Source organism: Gymnoscopelus braueri (assembly GCF_963280865.1).
Source record: "Gymnoscopelus braueri genome assembly, chromosome: 11".
NCBI lineage: Eukaryota > Metazoa > Chordata > Actinopteri > Myctophiformes > Myctophidae > Gymnoscopelus > Gymnoscopelus braueri.
Window position 1 is genome coordinate 49,782,841 of NC_137613.1, and position 26,361 is coordinate 49,809,201.

The 26,361-nt window shown below is 42.8% G+C and overlaps 2 protein-coding genes across 2 annotated transcripts in view; both read left to right on the forward strand.

Moving 5' to 3' along the window:
- LOC308094549 (receptor-type tyrosine-protein phosphatase U-like) overlaps nucleotides 1-26,361 on the forward strand; it is a 164,652-nt gene that overhangs the window by 61,758 nt on the left and 76,533 nt on the right. The window contains exons 5-10 of the mRNA XM_080441273.1: nucleotides 1,327-1,498; nucleotides 4,449-4,742; nucleotides 12,864-13,184; nucleotides 15,462-15,571; nucleotides 17,829-18,030; nucleotides 25,940-26,042. Of these exons, the coding sequence (XP_080297399.1) occupies nucleotides 1,327-1,498; nucleotides 4,449-4,742; nucleotides 12,864-13,184; nucleotides 15,462-15,571; nucleotides 17,829-18,030; nucleotides 25,940-26,042 (1,202 nt within the window). The remainder of the gene's footprint in view (nucleotides 1-1,326; nucleotides 1,499-4,448; nucleotides 4,743-12,863; nucleotides 13,185-15,461; nucleotides 15,572-17,828; nucleotides 18,031-25,939; nucleotides 26,043-26,361) is intronic.
- On the forward strand, nucleotides 6,687-8,132 carry LOC308094860 (CAAX prenyl protease 1 homolog; the record flags this gene model as incomplete). The annotated part of the gene is made up of 1 exon (XM_080441684.1): nucleotides 6,687-8,132. The coding sequence occupies one exon, from the start codon at nucleotides 6,687-6,689 to the stop codon at nucleotides 8,130-8,132; it is 1,446 nt and encodes a 481-aa protein (XP_080297810.1).

Here is a 26,361-nt window from a genome sequence, read left to right on the forward strand (position 1 = left end):
CAGTTTGTTTAAATTACTTTATAAAATGTTATATTTTCACAGGGATTAATTATTAGTGTGTAGATATACATTTAGGAGTGGATTATGTGTCCAGATGCCTGTCAGACAGTCAGACAATGCTGCTCCGCAGGTCTAGAATGGAATAAACGGGCGCAGCCAACGTCAACAACTGGTCTCGACCAGACGTGAGATCTCAGCGTATGGTAGGATGAAGCCCACGTCAGGATATATTGATAAATGCCGAAAGGTGCGGTGATCTCGCTCTACACCCATTATTTGGGCTGCACCACGTTGATAAATGAGGGCCTTTGTGTGTGACAGCAGCGTAACGTGTGTGTTGTGTCTTTGTGTGTGTTCACTCCCCCTGTACCTGCTTCCTACCACCTTCTGCCTCGATTGATGCTATAGCAAATTAGCGATTGACCAAGATATGGCTACCATGGCATATCTTAGTCACTCGTTCTGATGTTTATGTGACTTAGGTTTGTTTCCTTGACCACAATGCAACGTCATTTAGATGGCATGTTATTTAAACAGATGCTAAGTTCATTGTTCACCTGGTATCTTATAGTTTCAATGTACAAAGTGTTATTTTAATAATGAGTGTTGTAGTAATATTTTATGCTAGGCTCTTGGTTTACCATGGGATCCCAGTGTCTTTAGGAACTACACTGTCTCTTTGCATTCTATTGTATGTATGTGACCACCTTGCTTATTGTAAGTCACTCTGTATAGACTAGAGTGTCTGCTAAATGCCTAACTTGTTAAGTGTGTGTGTGTGTGTGTGTGTGTGTGTGTGTGTGTGTGTGTGTGTGTGTGTGTGTGTGTGTGTGTGTGTGTGTGTGTGTGTGTGTGTGTGTGTGTGTGTGTGTGTGTGTGTGTGTGTGTGTGTGTGTGTCTCTCAGAGGCAAATATTGTACTTTTACTCCACTACAATTATTTGAAAACTTTAGTTACTAATTACATTTCAGATATAAAATTATGATATTATGAAACATACATTAACCACTTTAGCCCTAGTTTATACCTAAGCTATTTGAAAATAGACGATCTACAAGCTCACAACGTGTCGCCTGCTATTTTAAAATATTTTAGTACTTTTACTTTTGGTACTTTAAGTAATTTTGATGCCAATACTTTTGTACTTTTACTCAAGTACATCATTATTTCTGGACTTTTACTTGTAACAGAGTATTTCTATATCTAGTGTTGTGTCTTTGTGTGTGTGTGACAGTGGTGTAACGGTGTGTGTTGTGTCTTTATGTGTGTGTGTGTGTGTGTGTGTGTGTGTGTGTGTGTGTGTGTGTGTGTGTGTGTGACATACAGAGGCGTAACGGCGTGCTGCTGGACACGGCCTCGCTCTCCAGGCTGAGCCACAAGAGGCTGATGGCGACGTTCCAGGTGGAAGCGCAGCGCGGCGAGCAGGACCTGTACCGCTGCGTCACTCTGTCCTCCCGCGGAGCCGCCGTCTCCAACTTCGGCGAGCTCATCGTCAGAGGTAAAGCTGTGGGAGATGTTACTGTTCGACGAGTGCTTTTCACTAGAGCTACACGGGCACGAGCGAGCACACTGGCGTGCACACACACGCCGATGTGATACATAAGAGTCAGTGGTGGAAGAAGTACTCACTTAAGTAAAAGTACCAGTACCACAGTCTAAAAGTACTCTGTTACAAGTAAAAGGCCTGTGTTCAAAATATTACTTGAGTAAAAGTACAAAAGTATTGGCATCAAAATGTACTTTAAAGTACCAAAAGTAAAAGTACTAACATTTTGAAAATAGCAGATCTACAAGCTCACGCCGCGTTGTGAGCTTGTAGATCGGCTATTTTCAAACAGCCTAGGTATAAAATTGGGCTAAAGTGGTTAATGTGTGTTTCATAATATAGTCATTTATATCTGCAAAGTAACTAGTAACTAAAGCTTTCACATAATTGTAGTGGAGTAAAAGTACAATATGTGCCTCTCAGATGTAGTGGAGTAGAAGTAACAGTATTGGAAATTCGAAATAATAAAGTATAAATACCTCAAAACTTTACTTAAGTACAGTACTTGAGTACATGTACTTAGTTACTTTCCACCACTGCATGGAGTGCACTCGCCCGCCTACGCAACTGCCTGGCGGATACCCGTATAGGAATGTCATGTCACGCATCTATGCAAATGAGCTTGCAGGCGGCACCTGCCAACTTGTCTCATCAAATGGCCCCAGGATGCTCCGCCTCCAACATTTCTCTCGTGGGAAAAGCATCCAAATGTTCTCGCTCACATGCTCCCACGGACACACGTACGATGCATAATCTCCCTCCTTTCAAAATCTGTCGCAACGCGCCCCCATATAGAGTAAATAAAAGACATTATGATTGCATGGCATATCCATTCTGTGTTAACTGACCCTTAAACCCGTTTCATCCGCCCACACACTTTGCCCACTTATCTTTGGCCACCGACGGTGGCGTTTTTTCTCCATCGCGGCAACTGTTGGTAACTGGTCTGGTTGTCTGACTGTGAGAATGATCTCCCCGGCGTCCCCGCACGGTAACGTTACATCGCAATCTAAATGTAACTCTGCCAGGGTACAGATGGTACCAAATGGACCCGTGGTCCTGTACCCTCTCGCTCTCGGACTAACAAAAACAGCCAAAATTGCTCTTTTAAGCCACCCGCTCATATTGAACATAATAAGTAAATCGTTCATAATCGGCTAAATCACTTTGTGTGCATCAGTAAGGGCTTGTTGTGTGTCGTCAATGTCTTGTTGCTTTGTTCTGGGTCGCTGTTGGAGGCGGAGTTGTGTGTGTGTGTGTGTGTGTGTGTGTGTGTGTGTGTGTGTGTGTGTGTGTGTGTGTGTATGAGGAGTCAAGCCAATAGTTTGTTTGATGGTGACGACCTCTCTTTTTTTCTTCATTTTTTTTTACTGTTTTTTGCTTTAAAAAAAAAGTCTTATTTTTTGGATGCCACTGCGCGACCCCAACGGCAGCTTCCCGCGACCCCACTTTGGGCCGCGACCCATAGTTTGAGAACCGCCGCATTAGAGTGTGTCCTATAGTCAATACATTAACTGACAGTGTGTTCTCCAGCAATGTGTGTAGGCAGCAGCAGTTTACATGGGTTGGTTCAGACAACACACATGCTCCTGTAAGTGTAGAATTGCACATTATGTGTTTCATTAATTAGATTCCCCTCGTCTGATAGAGAGTCATATTATCCACCAGGGTTCTTTTATGGGGAAAGGACAGAATTAGTCATGCAATTGTTCATGCAAAAAAAGCCATTATTCAGCTTCATTATGATGAAAATTAAGATTTTCTCCATTCAAGGGCCTCTCGCGGTCCCGGTGATTAAAATATTTTTATGATTCGATGCTCTAGCAGACCAGAAATAATGTTACTAAAAATAAAAGGATGTTGAAATCTTTTGTTCACTTAACTCTTTTCCTTTCTTCTCACATTTTCTTATCTGTTTATCAACTGCACTTTATGCTTCGGTTTCAAATTCAAAGTTCTCTTTAGTTTTTTTTCTGTCTAACAAGAGAGAAGCCAAAGCCTAATGTAGTCAGTGTCAGGGTGGCGACACAGTGGTTTTGGTCTCATTAAACTAGTGATTCTCAACCTTTTTTAATTTAAAGGATATGCAATTTGAGGCCACGAACTCCCATTTAACCCATTAAGCCCTGGAACGCATCGGTGTCACTTTTTGATTTGAGCTAAAAAGCATTATTTTACACTTTGGCTATTCAAAAATAGCAGATATACATACGATATGAGCTTGTAGATTTGCTATTAAAAAAAAACATTTTAGCAAATCTTTGAATATATATATTTTTTAAAGCGAACATTTGTAACTCAAATCTTTGCTTCTGGGGGTCCCTGGAACAAAATATTTTGAGATGGGGGTCCGCGGCAAAATACATATACATTTTGGGGTCCTTGACATGAAACGGTTTGAGAACCACTGACATGTTTTTTTTTTTCAAAAAACTGTTAGGATTTAGAAGACATTTTGTAGAATCGGAACCTCAGGCCTTAATGGGTTAATAAGATCTATCTCTGGGACCCCAGTCTAAGAACATTTTTATTGTTAGACATAAATTGGTCCAATATGGTCTGTCATTTGATCCAGAATTCCATTACTGACGCTACAGTATAGTAACCTAACCTGTCAGATGGGGGCGGTATTGAGTAACTAGTTTCTCAAGACAGCATACATCTGAGATCGCTCAGGGGGTTAACCTGACTCTGTCAGATGGGGGCGGTATTGAGTAACTAGTTTCTCAAATAAGCTGAGAAACAAATGTGACGAAAGCTTCTTTGGATCTGGAAGCGTCAGGTTAACAGTATAGATATAACAGTGAAACAGCGAATATAGCCATTCTTGCACGTTCTCCAGTTGTATTTATCTCTTCAGAAATGCATTGCATGTGACCCTTCCCTGTCTCTTCATCTGCAGTGCCCCCCACACCCATCGCCCCCCCTCAGCTCCTGCGGGCGGGGCCCACCTACCTGATCATCCAGCTCAACACCAACTCTATAGTGGGGGACGGGCCTGTCATTCGACGGGAGATCCAGTACAGAGCCAGCCAGTCACCTTGGACAGAAACCCACGGAGTGGGTTCACTCACCTACAAGGTGTGGCACCTGGAGCCGGACACAGAGTACCGTATCAGTGTTCTGCTGACCCGGCCCGGAGAGGGAGGCACAGGGGCACCCGGACCCCCCCTCATCAGCAGGACCAAGTGTGCAGGTGAGGAGTTCAACCACGGAGTCTGTAGACTCACAACGTCAGCCTCTAAATGCTTTGATCAGCTACACACTGAGGACAATCTCCCAGCTTACATATATTGCTAAATGGATATTTTTTTCTCAATGTTTAAAAAAAAAAAATCCTGTCCACATAAATGAAGTTTTAAAAAAAATCTCTGTATACACGTAAACGCAAAAAAACATATTTTAACACAGAAGCGCATTCCCAATCATCAGCAGATGAGGAACACCAAGATCTCTGATTGTCTGGCTAGAGTCGGTCACTGAGAAATCCAGCAGATGACTCTGATCCGATTCTCTGATAATGGGAGCTTGTTTTTATTGCATTTATTTATTGTTTTATCAGCACTAATATAACTGTTTGAGGCCTGGTTCCTCTTAGCTGTGGAAACTACATTGCATGACGTTCTTCTCAGTTGTTACACTCTTTGATCCACTGTCATCGTCGCCCTCCAGCCGCACACATCCTGTGTCAACTCCCTTCACCTGGACGTGACACTCTGTGCCCCTGGGTGACAGCACAAGACAAGAGGGACTGTGATACACAACGCAAATGTCTGCCTTGTCTGGCACTGCTGATGTGTTCGCAAAGGAAAACTTTTTTTTTTCTATAGAAAGCCTTTTCTTTGTATGAAAAGCCATAGTCTGAGCTGGTTTATCTGATAATACTGCACCATTTTAATCACTTTTTAGTTCGTTTTCGGTGCTGTTCGGTTCATTGTTAATCTAAATGGCTGCTCCTGATTTTAATCATAGATATAGCTGGAGTCGTAAAACAGAATACCACAACAAGTGGATTTCTTGGCATTCTTAATGTCCTCCTGAAATAAATAAAAATCGATGTTGCAGTGCTTTTAGTGTGTTGATGGGCACAACAAATTATACGACAGATAGTTTTTGTTGACATTTTCAATGCAGTTTGTTATTTCCTGTAAAACAGAAAAGAAACATGATGACCTCCTTCTACAGTTGGAGGCAAACCAAAAGATTCTGTTCAAATATAAAACATTTTGGGGTGTCTGGTGGCTCAGCCTGTCACACTTTATTTTCCTCCCCAAGAAATCTTTGGTTAAGGTCCAGGGGGCTGGAATTCATACATTTTAAAGTGGAGGGTATATTTACCAACTCCAAGACTTGGCCATAAAACATTTTCCGGTTTTACTTTTGCAACTATGGACATTATGCAATGAGGTAATGTGTCTTTTCTTTACGCCAGTCTTTATAATCATATTTCAAGGGTAAGAAATGTTAGGTAAATGGTGCATTTATATATATAGCACCTTAATCCAGCATTTCTTGCTCAAGGACACTTTTACACATCACTCCCCGAGGGAGTGATGTGCCCTGTCTGTCTGTCTGTCTGTCTGTCTGTCTGTCTGTCTGTCTGTCTGTCTGTCTGTCTGTCTGTCTGTCTGTCTGTCTGTCTGTCTGTCTGTCTGTCTGTCTGTCTGTCTGTCTGTCTGTCTGTCTGTCTGTCTGTCTGTCTGTCTGTCTGTCTGTCTGTCCGTCCGTCCGTCCGAAGCTAATCTTGCAAACCGTTGGACATATCAGTGCCAAAGTTATTTTGCACACTGCCAGTAGGCTAACCTAGAACCCCACTATTTCTTCTACATATGCAGTATATTTGTACTCTTTGAGATATTTAACTTTAACCTTAAACATTTTACAGAAGTCAGTGGGGCTCGGATTGTCCAAATATGAACACAGATGACTTATACTGTATGATGACGTCATTGGACCAGGTGTATGTTTGTATAAAATGTAGAAGACAATGTTTTGCCTCACCGTAAATCGAATAAGTCAAGTGGGAAAGTGAATGGTTATTAGCTGCTAACTAATAAACAGTCAAGCTAGCTAGCGTTAGCTGGCAAAGCCAAGCCAACACAGATTGAATAACATAAGGCTCAGAACAGAGGAAAGAAAGATGACTGGAACTGCACTTGGCCTACCGGTAGAGAAACTGATATTTTACGCTGTGCTGGGATTTTCATGGACGATATACCTTTGGCAGGCATACCTTGCGTACAGACAGGCGAAGGTATGCAGAACAGTCACACGCATTCCTCTGGAACTGGAGGACATTATGGACGACGAGACGTTTGAGAAGTCACGGCTTTACCGGCTGGACCAGAGCAACTTCACCTTCTGGTCTGGATTCTACTCCGAGACTAAAGAAACGCTGATCCTGCTCCTTGGTGCAATCCCCTTCCTGTGGAGTGTGGCCGGTTCTGTGACGGCTCACTTTGGATTCGGTCCAGACTACGAGATCAGCCAGTCCCTTGTCTTTGTGAGCTTGGCCATCCTTTGCGATACCTTCACCACTCTTCCCTGGAGCATCTACAACATATTTGTCATTGAGGAGAGGCATGGCTTCAACAAGCAGACGCTGGCCTTTTTCCTGTGGGACGCTGTCAAGAGGTTTGTTGACTTCCAGTGTATACTGCTGCTTGTGACAGCTCTGCTCCTCTACATCATCAGGGTTGGTGGAGACTACTTCTTCATCTACGCCTGGCTCTTTACCCTCTGTGTTTATCTGACGCTTGCAACCATCTCTCCCTATGTCGCTTGTCTGATTGCTAAATTCACTCCGCTGCCGGATGGGGAACTGAAAGCGATGGTCGAAACCATGGCCAAGTCTATTGGCTTCCCCCTCGATAGGATTTACGTGGTAGAAGGTCCACACAGCAACGCCTATTTCTATGGCTTCTACAAGAACAAGCACATTGTGATGTTCGACACATTGCTGGAGGATTACTCTCCTCTGAACAAGCCTGGAGAAGCAGCACAGTACAAAAAGCAAGGCTGCAACAATCATGAGGTCCTAGCAGTTCTGGCTCACGAGCTTGGCCACTGGAAGCTCGGCCATTTTGTCAAGATCATGGTCATCATTCAGGTGTACTTATTTCTGTACTTTGTCCTCTGCGCTGCTCTGATCAGACGGAAGGAGCTGTTCCTGGCCTTTGGCTTCCACGACAGCCTGCCCACCTTAATTGGCTTCGTGATCATCCTGTATGTTTTTTCCCCAAGCGTCCAGCTCCTGTCGTTCTGTCTGTTGGCGCTGAGCCGCAGGTTCGAGTTCCAGGCGGATGCTTTCGTGCGGGCCATGGGCATAGGCCCGGACCTGCATTATGCCCTCATCAAGCTTTACAAGGACAACCTGTTGTTCCCTGTGACTGACTGGTTGTTTTCCATGTGGCACTACAGCCACCCTCCTCTGCTGGAACGCCTCAGAGCACTGGGCCACGATTCAATCTGTCCTGCACAGGCTTCAGACACACCTCCTGCAGGAGACTTGAACCCATTTGATATGGCGTTAGGAAGCCGTTGCGACCGTATGCCCTTGCTGATGTGGACCCCTGGCAGGGTTTGAACCCATGACCCACAAAGACGTATGCTCTAACGGCACATTTCAGGCACATACAGGCAATTCAAAGTGCTTTACACTAAACACTGTTTTATGCACCACAAGATGTGTGGTGCATAAACACTGAATGCTGCATGTTCTGGCCTTGCCAGTTTGCTGGACACTATATTCTTTGTATATTGACTTCCTAGTTTCTGTGTGAATAATCTCTCAAGAACAGATTCAGAGCTGCGCTACTGAATCTGTCGGGAGCCCCGTTCAGAACGTATGAGCATTGGCCTACAAGTGGGCGTGCCTTCAGATCAGGAAGCAGGCTGCGCTTTACCCAAACAATTGTAGTGGGCGGGATTTACGTCGGTGCGTTCGCTTCCCACTGGAAACAAACCCAAACTCATTTAACAATAGTGTCCTCGGAGCCGACAAAACAACAGAATGTTAGTAACGTTTTAACTTGTTCTTCCATCATAGAAACAAGTGGGCTTGTAACCAAAACGATGTTGTTAGTTAGAAATTGTATTAGTGTTCCGTGGAGAAATGTTGTTAGTGGGAATGAAAACATAGGCGCTTCGCCGGAAGTGGAGGGCTGAGGGCAGAGACCAAACGCCGGTTTCCAGTCATCGTTGGTCTATTTAATCACTCCCCCCAGAGTCAAATGCAAAAGTGAAAAACGCTGGGATGCTGTTTTTCCTTTTTATTTGACCTGGGATCCCAGATTGCTGTGTGACAGGAAGTTATTCTTTAGAATCTCTGAATATGTTGTGTGTGTGTTCCAGAGAAGCAGAAGTTTTCAATCCTTGCCGTCCTTCGTTCATAGCTCGTCAGAAGGCATTGCCTGTAAGTTTATATATTGTGGAAGGATGTATCTTTAATATGTGCATGTTATTATGGTATCTGTCGAGCGGAGGGGTATGTATGTTTCTGAACGGCCGGGCGAGCACCCAAACATATGTCATTCATTATTATTATTATTATTATTATTATTATTATTATTATTATTATTATTATTATAACATTGGTAGATCAAAAACCAAATGTATCGATTGATAGATAGATATAGATGGAGACCAGCTACAACCATAATTAATAGGGGCTTAAGTAAGTGGTTAAGCTGAACTTCATAACTAATATTGTTATGCTGCTACGTTGACGCGGCTTGCATTTTACTCACCTCGTCCTTTTACAAGTCATTGATTGTTGGGCAATAGAAAACTCGCTGTTACACACTTGTGCAACGTCCGGGCAAGTATAATTATTTTTCTACGGAACGAGACGCGGGTAATGCTTCAAATAATCTGATGTAAAGTGGGTGTTATTTATCTTATTTCTTCCTGTCTGTCATCTAAATTAAGAACATTAGACTGATCTCATCCCAGACTTCTTTTCTCTCCTCTTGCATCTGAGACCAAAAGCTGCAGCCACTAGTCGACCCCCACCCTTCCTACGGCCAATGACATTAATACATGTTGCCAGATTGACAGTTCAGCGACAAATGAGAACTAAACCTTGTACGAGGTACAAGGGGCGTTGCAGATCCGGTCTGTGTGCTTAATGTGTGCAAATTACAGAGGCAGTAGGCGGGCTCTAGACCGGATCTGAGCAATGAGCAGTAAATAGGAACCGTTCCACCAAAGATCCACCATTTGGTCGCCTGGTCGGCATTTGCGATTTTATGTTGACACTATGGCATTTATACCTACCAGTGCTACTGCACTCTGTATTTGTCAGTTTCACACTGCTTCATGAGTAAAGGAACTAAACAGCATGTCGTGGACCTGAGAATTATTTACAGACGTGTTTAGCTTGCTGGATAACTGATGGGGAAATCAGTGAGGCCAATATACTGCTTCTTCACGGTTAGTTGTGACTCTGGGTTCAGAAAGCAGACCTGTCTTGTACCTGAGATGTCTGGATGGTTCATAACAGAAGATCAGAAATGTAGTTTGGCCCTAAACCATTAAATGCTTTATAGACCTACAGTATTATTTTGAAATCAATTATTTGACAGACAGGGAGCCGGTGTACAGATATACAACTGGAGTGATATGGTCCACTTTCTTGGTATTAGTAAGGACTCGAGCAGCAGCGTTTTGAATCAACTGCAGTTGTCTGATAAATATTTTAGGGAGACCTGTAAAGACACAGTAGTAAACACAGTAGTAGTTACAGTAGTCCAGTCTGAAAACGATGCTGGGAAATCCTCCTGGGACATAAGGCACAGCTAATGTAATAATACTAATATAAGTCAACCTTTAATCCTTGAAGCTGCAGTCAAACTTTTAATTGATCTTACTTCCTTACTTCAGCTTTATTTATTTTAATCCAATCATTGATTTGTTCAATTCATTTACCATAGTCCCCTGGGCTCAAGAGTTAAAACACCTATCTGAGTTGATCAAATTAGAATTTTGGTAGTTCAAAACCAAAAAACTGATTGGGATCACTTTGATATCATATAATTATCTCAGCAAACATGTCAATAAAGAGTTTGATTAATCAAGTAATATCTTTAACATCCAGAATCAAAATATTTTCCAATCGGATAGGGATTACAATTTTGGGACTCCTGGGTCCTGGTGAATAAAGGGAGCAATGATAGAACTGTTAATAATTCAACCCATCCTGTTATACCGTTGGCCCTGCTTCTTCAACATGTTGACTGTCTCTAACAAAAAAACTAAACAAACTCAGCAGCATCACACATCATACATGTTTCACACACCCAAACAAACGGAAGGAGCTGTCACACAACTAGTGCTCACAATCAGTGTTGCCATGTCTGCTTATTATAAGCGACTTTGGGCTTGTTTTTCTGTAAAGTCGCTTGTAAAATATTGATTGTTGCGTTTTTTGGGGCTTGCATCCAAATGTATTGATTATTGTTTAAACCAGTGGTTCTCAACATTTTCATGTCAAGGACCCCCAAATTAATATGCATTTGTCCACGGACCCCCTTATCTGAAATTATTTTGTGCCATGGACCCCCGTTGAAAATAGCAGATCTACAAGCTCACAGCGACACGTTGTGAGCTTGTACAGTAGATGTATATAGGTTTATAGGCCTCATGTGGCCTAGTTGCTTCTTGGGCTTGTTTTCATAAATTGCTTGTTTCTCTCGCATTATCTGGCAACACTGCTCACAATAACAAATTACACTGATCATCACTTTACATTACTGCCATCTAGACGGAGATGCAAGGCCTTCACCACAAACTGTATACCGTCCTAATTCTGGGCATGTCATGATATTGGTGAACATTCAGCTAAAATAAGCCAACATTCTGAGAGAATAGCAGATTTTGTAACGGGCTATTTCCGCTATTGACCTACAACATAGTATATAGGGTTGTTTAAAATGGAGGAGAGTTCACTTCAGCAGATGTGTCCTGTCTGCCATTGTAGCGTTGAACAAACTGCCTAGCTGACAATGCTGTGTGCTGGGATGTATGAATATATTCATGGAGACTCTATCTGTTATGCTGCTGTGTTTGTATCTGTGTGTTTCTGTATTGAACTGGCTGTGAAAACAATTGTTCCTCTGGGACAGAAATGTCTAAATCTAAATGTAATGCTTTGTTTCTCAGCATGTTTCTCTGCTGTCAGGAAACAGCCTCCATTTCACCTGTTAGAAAAAAAAACAAAAAAACATTAATATGTTAGGTGGCAAATGCAGTTGCTCAATATTGATTCATTGCACTAGTTGTCACTAAATGTCTAGTTGAACTTGTCACTAGACATTTACAATGTCTAGTTTAAAAGTTTGTTAACTGTAGTCAGGAGCTTCCATGCAGGGGACTCCGGAGTGGTGTAATGAGGATGGTAGAGATTCTCTCAGCTCGTTTGGAACCTCGACAGAGATGATACCAAAAAAAACGTACCAGGTACTTTTGCCCAGTGGAAAACCAAAAAAGGCAAGTTGATTTGAGCCAGTACCATGTAGTGGAAAAAGCATCACTCATTATCTGACTCTTTCTTGTCTCCGTCCGTGTGATTGAATGACATTTTTTGGTTGTTATGCCAATTAATTCCTCCCCACACACATTTGTGTGTTGTCACTGCTGTCGTATCCTACTGACTCACCTGCCAGTGAGGAGCCCCCACCGGAAGGATGTGGAGCCTCCGTCCTACTCCTCCCGCCCAACGCTCCCTGCTGACAGGTGCCGCCCCAGGAGCACGTGCAATGACAAATGTCACCGTGCCCGCCCCCGTCTACCCTCCCCTGAACACTGGCTAATAGTGTTTGTATAGATAAAAGTGGGGTCAGGGGTCCTTGAGGGGGTTCCAAGGGGTCCCCAGCTAAATTAGTTCACCTAGAATCAAAACCAGCTCAAACACGTTAACCTCTATATTATACATCGGATATTTTCAAAGAATCTTCACAAAATGTGGAAAAGTGTAGAATACTTCTGAAAAATGTTTTACAACACCAATCTTGTAACGGGGGGGAGGGGGGTCCCTGGCACAAAATGTTTTCAGATGGGGGTCCGCGGTCAAATACGTGTTAATCTGGGGTCCTTGACATGAAAACGTTTGAGAACCACTGGTATAGACGCTCAACAAAGCCGGATCCACCAGAGCCCATGCATTTAAAAAATAATAATAATAATACGATTTATTACATGCAGCAAAGGCCCTCGGGATCGCGACACGCTGTCAGGCTACACTGAGCCTAGGTTACGCCAGCGGCCCAGGCCAGCCCAGCCATTTTAATTCAACCATTTGTCTCTGTGTCTCCACCAGAACCCATGCGGGCCTTGCGGGGCCTGACAGCCACAGAGATCGAGCCCCGGCAGCTGGCCTTGCAGTGGGAGCCCCTGGGCTACAACCTGACCCGCTGCCACACCTACTCGCTGTCCCTTTGCTACCGCTACTCCACGCCAACAGGGGGCGGCGGCGGGAACAACGCCACGGTCAGAGAGTGCCTGTCGGTGGAGGGCAACACGTCTCGCTTCACGCTGAGAGACCTGCCGCCCTTCCGCTCCGTCCACGTCCGCCTGGCGCTGGCCAACCCCGAGGGCAAGAAGGAGAGCCGAGAGGTCACCTTCCAGACGGAGGAAGACAGTGAGTGTTCAACCTGCATCAAGAACGCACGAGTGGCTGAATGAAGTTATTTGGCCACTTGGTAACTTCTTTTGTACAACCTTTATCGTAGTGAGGAAAAGTTGGAATACCTTTTATTTGTTTATTTAGTCATTTTGTTCACTGAAGCCCCTGGGCATGCCGCATGCACCGTGGAGGGATCGAACCTCTGTCTCCACGGTGGTGGCCCCCAGACGCCCCAGATGCATTTATTTCTGTGTTGAACAGATGATATCTGTTTTAGGAAACTACTTTACAGCCAGTTTCGGATGCTGTTAGTCTTCTGTGCGTTCTCACATAACGATTGTGCAATGTGTACACAAAATCCTGCCTTCTGGCCTTAACACACACACACACACACACACACACACACACACACACACACACACACACACACACACACACACACACACACACAAATATTGACTCATAAAATACGCTGGATCAGCATAACTAAATAGAAGATCAGCCGTTTAAACGGAGCCAAGTGAAAAATTAATCAGGAAAGCCATGGCCACCAGCAAAATGATAAAAAATGATTTTGCTTATCTTTGTATTAATATTTTCCTGTGTACATCAGCAGATTGCACACATTCTTATGCAAATTCACTGGAGGAACAGAAGGTCAGATGTGTATTCTTGTGTAGAATAAACAACACGTTGCTCACTAATGGAATGACACTTGGGACACAGTGGAACATTATGATGATTGTGATGAATTTGGCGACATTGGACGGTGGCCGTCGTCATAACACACGGCTCTCCCATACGTTTTCAGTCCCCGCTGGGAACGTAATGTACTTTCATGCTCCGTTGAACAGCACAACACTGCTGAAACTGCCGAACAGCGGAAGAGATACGGAGAAAAGCGAGAGCGCTCTTAATTATCTGCACCTGCTTCCAGGCGAGAGGAAACAGTTATGTGCAAAACATTGAAGGGTTTTACTCCAATGCCTGCAGTGATAAATGCAACAGGTTATCAAATTAGTTGTATTTGCTCTGACTGGTTCAGTTAACTCACACATGAAACGTGTCAAGCCATAATTCACCCTGACCCCCTACACCTTTTCTTGATTCTTCTGTGAATAGTTTTCCTTTGAACAGATCTGACAGTTCTCCAGTCCCTCTGCCAGTACAGGAACCACTGTCAGACTTGGAGATAACAGTAATTGAAACCCAGCTGGTGAAAGTTTCCCCTGTGTCTATTTCGTGTTGGGCTCCACAGTCAAACATGGCTGCAATGATTTGTGCTGCACAGGGAGCAGATTTGACTGCCAATGATCCACGGAGGCAACGGGATTTGTCTCAAGTGTCCTTTGCCTGCCTCACAGAGTCACGACACAAACATTTTTCATTTTTTTACTTTGCAAGGAACTGGCATGCAATTACACAGTTTCACACATGGACACACAGGCGTGTGTGTGTGTGTGTGTGTGTGTGTGTGTGTGTGTGTGTGTGTGTGTGTGTGTGTGTGTGTGTGTGTGTGTGTGTGTGTGTGTGTGTGTGTGTGTGTGTGTGTGTGTGTGTGTGTGTGTGTGTGTGTGTGTGTGTGTGTGTGTGTGTGTGTGTGTGTGTGTACGCGCACAGAGGGAGAAAGCAATACAGACAGATGGAGAAATACTATTCATTTATTCATTGTAAATGATCACAATTTTCCTTTCTGTCTTTTATGAACATTACTCTTTTTTATGGGAATTTCCTACCATGCTGTTTGGAACATGCACTTCATGGAGGCAGAAATACAGGCTTATTTTTTCTCAGGATACAAGACAAAAGTCCTGTTTGTGGCTGTTTTGGCTCAGTTCCCTGTTTTTTCTTCAGTCAGCATGGCGCTAAAGAAGAAAAATGGCGTGTCATCCTCCAAGACTTGGTGCTCTGTTATCAGACAGTGGAGGGAAGCCTGCAGCGCTGGCACACACAATCCCAATTCATGCAGCGGGACCTGTCTGCACACGCTGCATGCCCCTTCATCACTTCCATTCCTGAAACATCTTGCTGTTTCCCCTTTCATTTCCCCCCATTCCTCTCTTGCTTCACTGCCTTTTCCTCTCTGTCCAATGTGTTTTTATTATCTGGCCTACAGGCACAAGAGTCCATTAATGTTGAGTCCACACTGCTGTTTGTTAGTGAGAACGCTGTTTTGTTTCTTTCTGTAGTTCATTAACGTTGAGTCTGCGTTGTTGTTTGTGTTCTCTCTCTCTGTAGTTCATTAATGTTGTTTTTTACTGAGAGCGCTGTTTTGTTTCTTTCTCTCTGTAGTTCCCGGTGGCATCGCTCCAGAATCGCTGACCTTCACCCCATTGGACGATATGATCTTCCTCAAGTGGGAGGAGCCTGTGGAGCCTAATGGCCTCATCTCACAATATGAGGTATCAGAACAGGTTTTAGGCTGGCTAAAAACTGTGTAAGAAATGTATTTTGTTCACAGTCAGTGTAATGACTAAATGAAGAAATACGTCTTCACTTTCAAAGATAGTTCTCTCTCTCTATGTGCTTTTAATCGTGTTTCTCCCTTTGATTAAACATACACTAGCTTGACTTGTTGTTGCTGCAGAGGCATACCCGTCTGCAACTGGAAATGAATGTCTGTCTGTCTCTAACTCTGTATGTATCTCTGTACGTCTGTCCCCACAAACATAGTATAATCACAGCTCAGCTCATGCTGCTATGCCAGTCACAGCTCACTGAGCTCAGAACACTCTTAATAGTACAGCAAACCACAAGACCATGTTCCATAGGCAACGGTATCAATGTTAGCACAAGGCTCACCATAGCACGTTCGTTAGCACATAGGCATTGTTCAAGATTGTAGCCCAATGTAAAAGGATGAATGCAAGTGATTCTCTGAAGAAATGTTTTCAATTTACATTTTAAGATATCCGGCTATTATATGTGGGAGTATTCAATCCAGATAGCCACACAACTGCTAATTCCCTTAGATAACTGTCTGAAAGCCTTTTCAATTGCACAGAGAAGCAACACCATTATTAGACTCTGTCTTGTTTTTGTTAGTTAGTGTGTCCAACAGTTGGTAGCAGCCAGCAATACACAGGAGTCCCCAACCAATAGATAAGGAAGGATCCTTCTTCACAGTCCATAAGATTTATACATTCTTATGGTAATGAGATATAACCCCAGACTCCAGGCTGTAATTACATGGGGGACAAGCATTATAATTACTTATTTGCCTAAGAGATGCCTCCACAAGGGGGCAACTTTAAATGTTTCTAATTAATTATTGATGGGCTCATATCACGCACAGCGTGGGCTGCATAAGAGGCTGTATATTAGAACGCATTGTAGTTGTAAGTTCTCAAATTAAGCATTGTTTGTAGTCAGCACATGGGTGTGGGGTGAGGGGATACCGTCTGGTGTGTTGCTGTGAAGGACACACGCACGCGCGCACACACACACACACACACACACACACACACACACACACACACACACACACACACACACACACACACACACACACACTCAAAGATGCCAAGCTAAAGAGAAGGTGACTGGAATAGTTTGAAATGTGTTGTAGAACAATCAGGCTGTGACAAACACAGGAAAGATAGTGAATTGTAGGAGTTGAAATGAAAACGTGTGGAGACACAGAGCGATGGTGGACCGACAGACAGACAGACAGACAGACAGACAGACAGACAGACAGACAGACAGACAGACAGACAGACAGACAGACAGACAGGCAGACAGGCAGAGAGGGAAGGTGGACAGTTCCATCTGCGTCTGGCACACAACAGACAGACTGACAAATAGACTGTCTAATAGCCTTAAAATAACAGACAAAGAGGGACAGTGGATACTTAAGTTCCGTCTGCGATAATGAGCAAACGTGGTGAGGGGCAGTAATGACTCTGGTCGATTTGTTTGAAAGACCGCAAGATGGTGGGCAAATAGATTTATCGTATATAAAATAAAATAAAAATGTTGGTGTGTGCTGGGGGAAGGGGGATGAAGAGGTAAGTCAGAGTTTGTTGGGCAGCTGGCAAGATTGCCACGCAGGCCGAGACATCAGGTCTGTGGGTGGCGAGGGAGTAAGTAGGCACAATAACACCTGAACAGCACAAATCCACCAACACCTCACCACTGTCGCGGGCTCAGCCCAAAATAACATCGATGCCATGTTGTTCTCATCCTCTAGGGTTGAAATAACGTCGTCATGTTGTTCTCATCGTCACATTTGCCAGATGTTCTCCCACGGCAGTGCGTTGGAGCGCTGCTCCATGCCAACAACATCGCTATGAGTGTATAGGCTGTTTTCATATCCGTTGACTTATAAACTGTTTACAGCTGAAAGTTTTCCCTGCAAAGAGCAGGGAAAACGGAACTAAAATCTAAAAAAATCCATAATCCTGTGTGTGAAGTGTGTCCAAATATTCAGCAAAGTGAGGATCTCTATACCCGGTTAGCTTACATCAGCAAAAGATTTACTGGATAAGCTAAAGATGAATTTGCAAAAGCCTGTTCTCATATAACAACAGTAAACAGCTATTAAATCCTTGTTGTGTTAGCATTCCTCTCAGCTCCGTATCGAACTGCCATGGCAGCAAAGTAAAAAAAAAACAAAGGTGTTAATCCCCGGGTGTACGTGTTTTTGTTTCCTGTTGTCAGATCTCCTACCAGAGCATCGAGTCGTCTGACCCGAGCATCAACGTGCCGGGGCCCAGACGAACCGTCTCCAAGCTGAGGAACGAGACCTACCACATGTTCTCAGGCCTGCACCCAGGAACCACCTACCTGGTGTCTGTCCGCGCCCGCACCGCCAAGGGCTTCGGCCAGACGGCCCTCACCGAGATCACCACCAACATTTCTGGTGAGCTGCTTTGCTCGACTAGCGGACCTGCTGGCCATAGAGCTGGTCGTTATGTCGTATAAGCTCAACAGCATGTGTCAGCTCATTATGTCCTATGAGCTGACACATGCTGTTGAGTAGCAGACATATTAGATAGAGCTGGTCTTACTGACGCAAGCTGTTACAGAGCTAGGAGGAGATTATTTAAAATAACTCATTTTGTAAATGAACTAGTGAACTTATAGAGTTCACACTCGACACTGCACTTCCTTGGGTCCTCAGCAGTACATCCAACATGTGTGAAGTCGATTGGATGAACATTTCTCGAGAAACAACAGACATACATGCGGAGATTCCTGGAATTGTATCCACTTGGACTAAAGTACAGACAGGTGTATTCACGGCAGCTGAGTTGAGGAAGACTTTGGGTTGGAGGGTGGTCATTCATTCATTTGTTCCCTCTGCTTTACAGATCTGTAAAGTTTGTGGTTTGATCTTGAGGTCTCGGGGTATTTTATTTTACATCCGACTACACTGTTTCAAAGAACGAGGGTCCAATTTATCTAAACGGAGGTTTGCTGTTACACAAAGCTGTCAAAACATTTAAAAAAAAAGAACATTCTTGTTATTCACTCGTTGAAAAACATTTGGCTGTGCAGTGTGGATACTTTATTATTCTACATCTTATCTTATCTTAAACATCAGTCTTCATACAACGAAACAACAGAAGGCATAAATGGTAAATGTTTGGCTTGGTTGGTTCTGTGGAAAAAAGCTTTGTTAAATCTACCACTGGCTGTCATGTCAATATGAGACCCAGCGCCATAACTGCTCTGTTCCATCTGCTTTATAGAGCAAGTTAGATGGGAGCCCGGGTGTGTGTGTGTGTGTGTGTGTGTGTGTGTGTGTGTGTGTGTGTGTGTGTGTGTGTGTGTGTGTGTGTGTGTGTGTGTGTGTGTGTGTGTGTGTGTGTGTGTGTGTGTGTGTGCGCGTGCGTGTGTGCTGCTTAAGCTTAATCAGAGTCAAGTTTTCAGGATTAGTCGATCTACACGCCATCATATGATTATTTTTAGATGACACAACACGGGGACATTTGAATCTATGTATGTGCATTTGACTGGGGACCGTGGGGTTTCTGTTGTGTCTGACATCAGTGCATGTTGAAAGGTTTCTGTTGTGTCTGACATCAGTGCATGTTGAAAGGTTTCTGTTGTGTCTGACATCAGTGCATTTGAAGATCAAATCTCCATATGTGCATATCTCTGCTGTCCGGCAGAAACCAGCTAACTCCAAAATGTTCATTTTTCAGGAAATGAAAATAAGTGGAGGTTTTGTTCATTGATAAGAACAGCTGAATGGACCTCCAAGCTCACAATGAGGTTGGAGGTCAAAAGGGGGTGGAGCCTGGAGTCAGCAAAACCAGGTAACTCCGGTGGAGTTAGCTGGTTTAGCAGAAAGTTTGAGGATCCAACGAAGTTAGCTGTTTTTTTCAGAAGCACTTTTTAATAAAGGGTAAGTAAAGGGTGTTTAATGGCCCTGATTCATGGAAAAAAATGAAAAAGCGCGAAAATGGAGTTAGCTGGTTTCTGCCGGACAGCAACGATATGCTTTATGTTTTGTCTGACATCAGTGCATGTTGATCTCCATATATGTGCATTTGCCGGGGGGCACCTACCTCAAGGACCGTGGTCCACCGACCGACCGACCAGCCCACCCACCCAGTAGTCAATTTATAGGATGCCATGGAACTCCATATTTGGACTGACATCATAGTGACGACACAAGCGTTGAATCAGCTTGGCATAAAAGCAGACGACACAGCGTGAATGGAGAGAGACATCAAGTAAGCCTTTACCAACTACAAGAAGAACCATTCCTGAAGAGATCCATTGACTTAATATTCTACTGGTAATCACACTGTAACCATTCCTGTATTGCAACGTACTATACATTACGGCTCATGTATAGCGGCAGCTTTGACAATGAACCGCTGCTCCTAACAATGAGCAAGCAGCACAGAGACACGGAAGAACCAAGATCTACAGATAATCAACCGTTTACGAAGACTTTAACTCAATCTGAGGTAAAGAGACGTCAGCTGACTGACACAGGAAAGAAACGTCACATATGTAAACAATGTGACAAGAGTTTCAGTCAATTCACTACCCTGGAGAGACACCAGAGTGTCCACACTGGGGTAAAACCTTTCCAATGTAAGTGGAAACATTGTGATATGAGTTTCAGTCGGTTAGGTAACCTGAAGAGACACCAGCTTGTCCATACTGGAGAAAAACCTTTCCACTGTAAACGTTGTGACAGGAGTTTCAGACAGTTATTGAACTGAAGAGACACCAGCGTGTCCACACCGGAGAAAAACCTTTCCACTGTACGCAGTGTAACAAGAGTTTTACTGTGTCAGCTAGCCTGAAGATACACCAGCGGGTCCACACCGGGGAAAAACCTTTCCACTGTACCAAGTGTGACAAGAGTTCTACTGTGTCGGCTAACCTGAAGATGCACCAGCTTGTCCACACTGGGGAAAAACCTTTCTATTGTAAACAGTGTGACAAGAGTTTCAATCAGTCGGGTGACCTGACGAAACACCAGCGTATCCATACCGGAGAAAAACCTTTCCACTGTATGCAGTGTAACAGGAGTTTCACTCAGTTAGGAACCCTGAAGGCACACCAGCGTATCCATACAGGAGAGAAACCTTTCCACTGTATGCAGTGTGACAGGAGTTTCAGTCATTTAGGTGACCTGAAGGCACACCAGCGTGCCCACACCGGAGAAAAACCTTTCCATTGTACGCAGTGTGACAAGAGTTTCACTGTGTCAGCTAGCCTGAAGATACACCAGCGTGTCCACACTGGGGAAAAACCTTTCTATTGTAAACAGTGTGACAAGAGTTTCAATATGTCAGGTAGCCTTAAGACACACCAGCGTATCCATACCGGAGAAAAACCTTACCACTGCATACAGTGTAACAGGAGTTTCAATGTGTCAAGTGTGCTGAAGAGACACCAGCGTACCAGACGTCACAACGTTGTCCTCCAGAGGATGCAGAAATCATTTGAAGAAACACGGTCTGAAACACTGCCAGACATCCCAGACGAAAGACCATAAGCCAAATATCTAGAAAGTGGTGCTCAGTCAGTGGAGATCATATCTCTACCAGATAATATGGCATCATCAATTAGACATCAGTCTTCTTGACCAAATATGTAGCCGCGTGGAACAGCTGGAAGGGATCTGGAATAATGACTGGAACAGATTTGGAATAGACATACAGTATGTGAACGGGACTGGTATAATGTGACTCATTTCGTGGATTCTGAAATTGCGGAAATTAAGAAAATAGGTCAGTTTTTTCTTCTCTTTTTTTTCAAATTAACTCATTCAGTGCCATGCTTATTTATGGAATTTTGGCTCTGAGTGCCACAACCAAAATTCATTGTAAAAAAAAGTGCTTAGGAGCCGAGATACAGCTTTTTTTAGTAAGTAGTTAAACAAAGAGTGAATGGAGCAGCAAATCTTCAAATCATCATATCTTGTTGTTTTTTTTCATTGGACGTTGTAGACGTCCTGTGGCACTGAATGAGTTGTTAAGAAGGTTTGAATGTTTTATGCTGCGTTCACTCTGGCAGATACAGTAGGTGGCCAGTGACTTTGACCAGTTTCACTTTCAAAACCTTTGCTTCATGCTTGTCACACAAACAGAATGCGATGTGTTTTGTTGATACAACAAGTCTGTTCATATAGAGTCCTATCCACAAATCCACCATTTAACTTCCACAATCCACATAATCAAAACCATTGGTGTTGTGTGCCGCATTCTGTTTGTGTGACATGCATGATGCAAAGGTTTTGAAAGTGAAACTGGTCAAAGTCACTGGCCACCTACTGTACAAAATATACGGTTACACAGCATATTTGTAGCTTTGTATCTTTGTATCTGAAGTTGAAACCAGCTCAACTTTTTTGTAGCTGTTGTAGCTTTTGTAGCAGCTACAAATGTTGGATGTATCTTCATGTCGCTGGCTTACATTGAAAATGAATGGTAAACTGTAGCTTTGTAACTGCCAGTGTGAACACAGCATAAGAACCTTAGAGAAAAAAATAAGTTTAAATTAGGTTGCAGACACATCTGTGTTGTTGTGTGCGTTGGTTTTGGTTGGCCAATGTACCTGTTCACTGATCATGGTGTATAATAGTGTCTACCGTAGCTTCTTACAATGGCTACCAGGATGAATGACGTAAAAGATTGCTACTGCTTACACAATCATTCAGCTGGTCGATAATGGCAGATAATTATGTGCTGAATGCGTATCTATTGGATTTCTTGCACGGTAGCAATGACTGATTTAAGATAAGGAGGGAAATTCAGTCGCCAAAGGCAGCAGTTAAGAATACAGATTACAGGGCAAGAAGAAAGTAGATACAGCGTGATTGTAAAATATCACAGTCAAAGCAACACCCTTACTAAGTTGGCAAAAATTATAAATAAGATTATGCAACATTATGGAATAGTATACACCACTATACACCCTCAGCAGTGCTAGCATAGTGCAAGACAAAAGAAAAATACAAGAGAACGCACAGTAAGCATGTCTAATAGTGTCCATACCATACTGAACTGGATCGTATAAGCTGCCGATACGGCCTAAAATGCTAGCATCTATCATTTACAGCCATCAATTATTTTGTATTTTGAACGCTTCAGTTGCTGTTTTATACTCTTAAGGTCCTTGCACACTGGTGCGTCTTTTCGTTGCGTTTTTTTTTTTTCATTGTTTTTTCAATTTTTTTCATTGTTGTAAAAAAAACGCAACGAAAAGACGCACCAGTGTGCAAGGACCTTTACTGTATTATTATATAACGGATATTTACGTTATTATTTTACTAACTTGGAGCTGAACTTGAACAATTCTTAATGCTTTTTTTTAATATTCCTAGATCAGTGGTTCTCAAACTTTCAAGGACACCCATAATTCTCCATTGGTACATTCTCAGAGTTACAGACCTGTAGAGTCCATGTAGAACCCCCTCATGGAACCCTTTTAAATCATACACTGGCATCAGATCGGTACTCTGAATCGGTATCTCTACTTGTTTCCGAGCAATTAGTCTACTGAGCGAGCTGAGCAACCATTATGCGCCTCGAGTCGTTATACAGCTTCATAGCTAGCGGCACAAAGGAATGTCTATAGGTCTTTTAGTTGGTTCCCCCACCGCGAGGAAGATGACTCTATCCTGCTGCCAAACCTTCCCACAATCTCCAAGTGAAGGGGATTTGAGTGGTTGTCTATAAGAGGAAGATGAAAACGACTTTGAGTTGGATTAAATCAACGGCCGTTCGTGTTCTGATGATGAGGCTAATGAGGAGGATAAAGACACTGAGTCCAGCGGTCATCATCAGTTGATAATGTAGCAGTCGGCACTGATCATCCAGCAGAAATGGAAAAGAGAAGAAACTTAGATTGTAAATGCCAATAAAGACGAAAGAAGAATTCAGTGTTTTGCAGTCTGCCTCCAGATTCGATCTATGAGACTCAAATGTACACAGCAGCAGTGTCAAAAGACCACATGTTTCTTATGGGAATTATAAAGGTGTGTATTAATGATTCAGTAATGACTCAACCCACCAAGAAAGTCGCAACGAAGCGAAAGTTTCATAAATCAACATACAACATACATGGTTGTGGTGTGTCGAACTACATTTTGCTTCTTCTATGGGTGACTTGCATCTATGATAACTATGTCAGGGATTAGTTGTTAGCCAGTTTGTCTTTACTTTAATGTATTTGTTTATTTAGACGGGACAGTGCATGCTGCATATTAATGAACAGTAGGCCTACATAACAATGTAATGTAAATAACAAAGATGCTAATTTTCATCCTTAGTTCCCACAAAGAAAATATATTATTTTCCAGTATAACATTTTCACTCTTTCTCTTTCTTTTTTGTTCTTCAATTATTATTATTATTATTATTATTATTGTTATTATTATTATTATTATTATTACCTATGCTGCTGCATTGCCTTAAGGAAGAAATTAGTTATACTATTATGTGCCTGCACACAACAATAAAACACATCATTGAACCTTGAAACAAGCAACAAAACATAATACATTACAAGAAAAACACTTGCATACAAAAGGGAATATAAACTTACTAGAGGTTCGGGCCGCTACGCAGTCCTCACACTTACGTCGCCCCGCCGATCTCACTGATATGCCCATATATGGAGATCTCTGTATCTGTCGGTCCTTGTCCCTTTTATGCCCATACATTAAGATCACAGATGTCATCAGTACAGTAAATATACTATGGTATATGTAGCTGACTGATTTGTTTGCACCTGAGGCCATGACGACACATTGAGGTTAGACAACACACTCCATATTTGGGCATAGCTGCATTGGGAACTCTTTACAGTATATGGTTATGGCTGAGTCATGGTGACATGAGCGTGACATCAGAGGTCCGCCCACCCGCCGGCCTCCCTTAAGCCAATTTTAATAGGATGTATACCCATATATATATATATATATATATATATATATATATATATATATATATATATATATATATATACATGTATGTTTGAAAATGTTCAGAAACATACTATGTGAGTGCTATTTGGTGATTGAAGAAAGATATGCTGAAACAGTCTAATATTGGCGGCGATCTTGAAATAAATGGCTGCCATCTTTGATTTACGAGTGGCCCAGTTTCTTAAATCGAAGAGTGGCCTCCAAAGATGATTGTACCAAATTTCACACTTGTATTTGAACAATTCTCCCAAAATATTGCCGTTATCTGCTGCACTAGAAGAAGAATAGAGGTAGAAAGAAGAGCAAGGAGAGTGAAGAAGAAATACTCACATATAACATATTGTACATGCGTATAGGCCTACAGGCTGTCATGAGAAAGACAATGGCAATGAAAGGCCTTCAACATGGACATCCAACCACACCTGCACATTGTTGTAGTTTTTATACTGTAGTATCAATGTCCTTCCTCTGATGTAAAAAACTAAAAGCAAAAGTAATTTTCCTGTTCTGGCTTCTGCTTTCATCTGATCTGCATGACTTTATAATGATCTCTTGCAACAGCAGAACACTGTAGTTAATTCTTAAAAACAGTTATTACACTTATTATTAACGAATCGACATGAAATCCGATCAACCTGTATTATACTTTGTTGTACAGTGGGGGTAGCCTGGCTCTAGCCCCTGAATCGCTAGACACGCCCATAAACAAATTTATTTTTAAATCTGACGATTGAATAATGGAGTGAAACAAAATGAAAATTCAGAGTGTCAGGCTACAGTGGGGGGTGCAAAAAGAATGAAAATAGCAGATCTACAAGCTCACAAAGTGTCATAATGTGATTTGTTGTGAGCTTGTAGTATTTTCATTTTATATTTTCATTTTATGATACTGATATTGATTTGAAGTCATATCGCCCAGCCCTGAACATACAGTAATTGCAGTTAATTATGACCCTATATGACACAGTACACCACTGCAGTTAATTCTGTCCCTATAGGAAACAGATGTGGGAACTCTCCACCTTATTGTTCCCCAGAGCTGTGCTGAGCTTGTTGTGCTGTAAGATGAACCCTAATTATAAGGGCCGCTTGTTTTCTGTGTGTTTGGTCACCAGGCGCACCCGGCTCTCATCAATCAGTGGCATTGTGTGTGTGTGGGTGGCTGTGGGGACATCCAGTAATGAATAAGGATGGTGTGTAAGCAAAGAGGCTTGGATGGTTTCATTTCTCACATTGTTTTGCATAAATACCTACTATATATTTTAGTTATTTTTTCCTTACTGTTCGCCACATTGTTTTGACAGCCCCTTGAACTAAATACTGCTCTCTCTCTCTCGCTCTCTCTCTGTCTCTCTCTCTCTCTCTGCAGCTCCTGTGTTTGACTATGGAGATATTCCCTCTCCGCTGAGCGAGTCAGAGAGCACCATCACAGTTGTGCTTCGCCCTGCGGTGGGCAGAGGAGCTCCTGTCAGGTACACCTTGTTACTGATGTATTGTACAAGCTGCTGCACGTTCAAAGACCCACCAACCACACTGCAGCGTTTACAGCTACACTGCTGCATGTCCTTCCGCTTGTAGATTTAAGCCTTGAAACGTAGAGAAAAGAAGTGTTTCCCGCACACTGTCTTCACTTAGAGACATCTATTAAAACAGGAATCACATACAGTACCCCACGAAGGTCAGTAGAATGAAACATTGTTCCTCTTTAAATGCATTTCTTCAAGTGTGTGGGACCACTTCTTTTCTCTAAGTTTACTGTGTGGGTGCGTAATTACTCTATTACGCACCCAC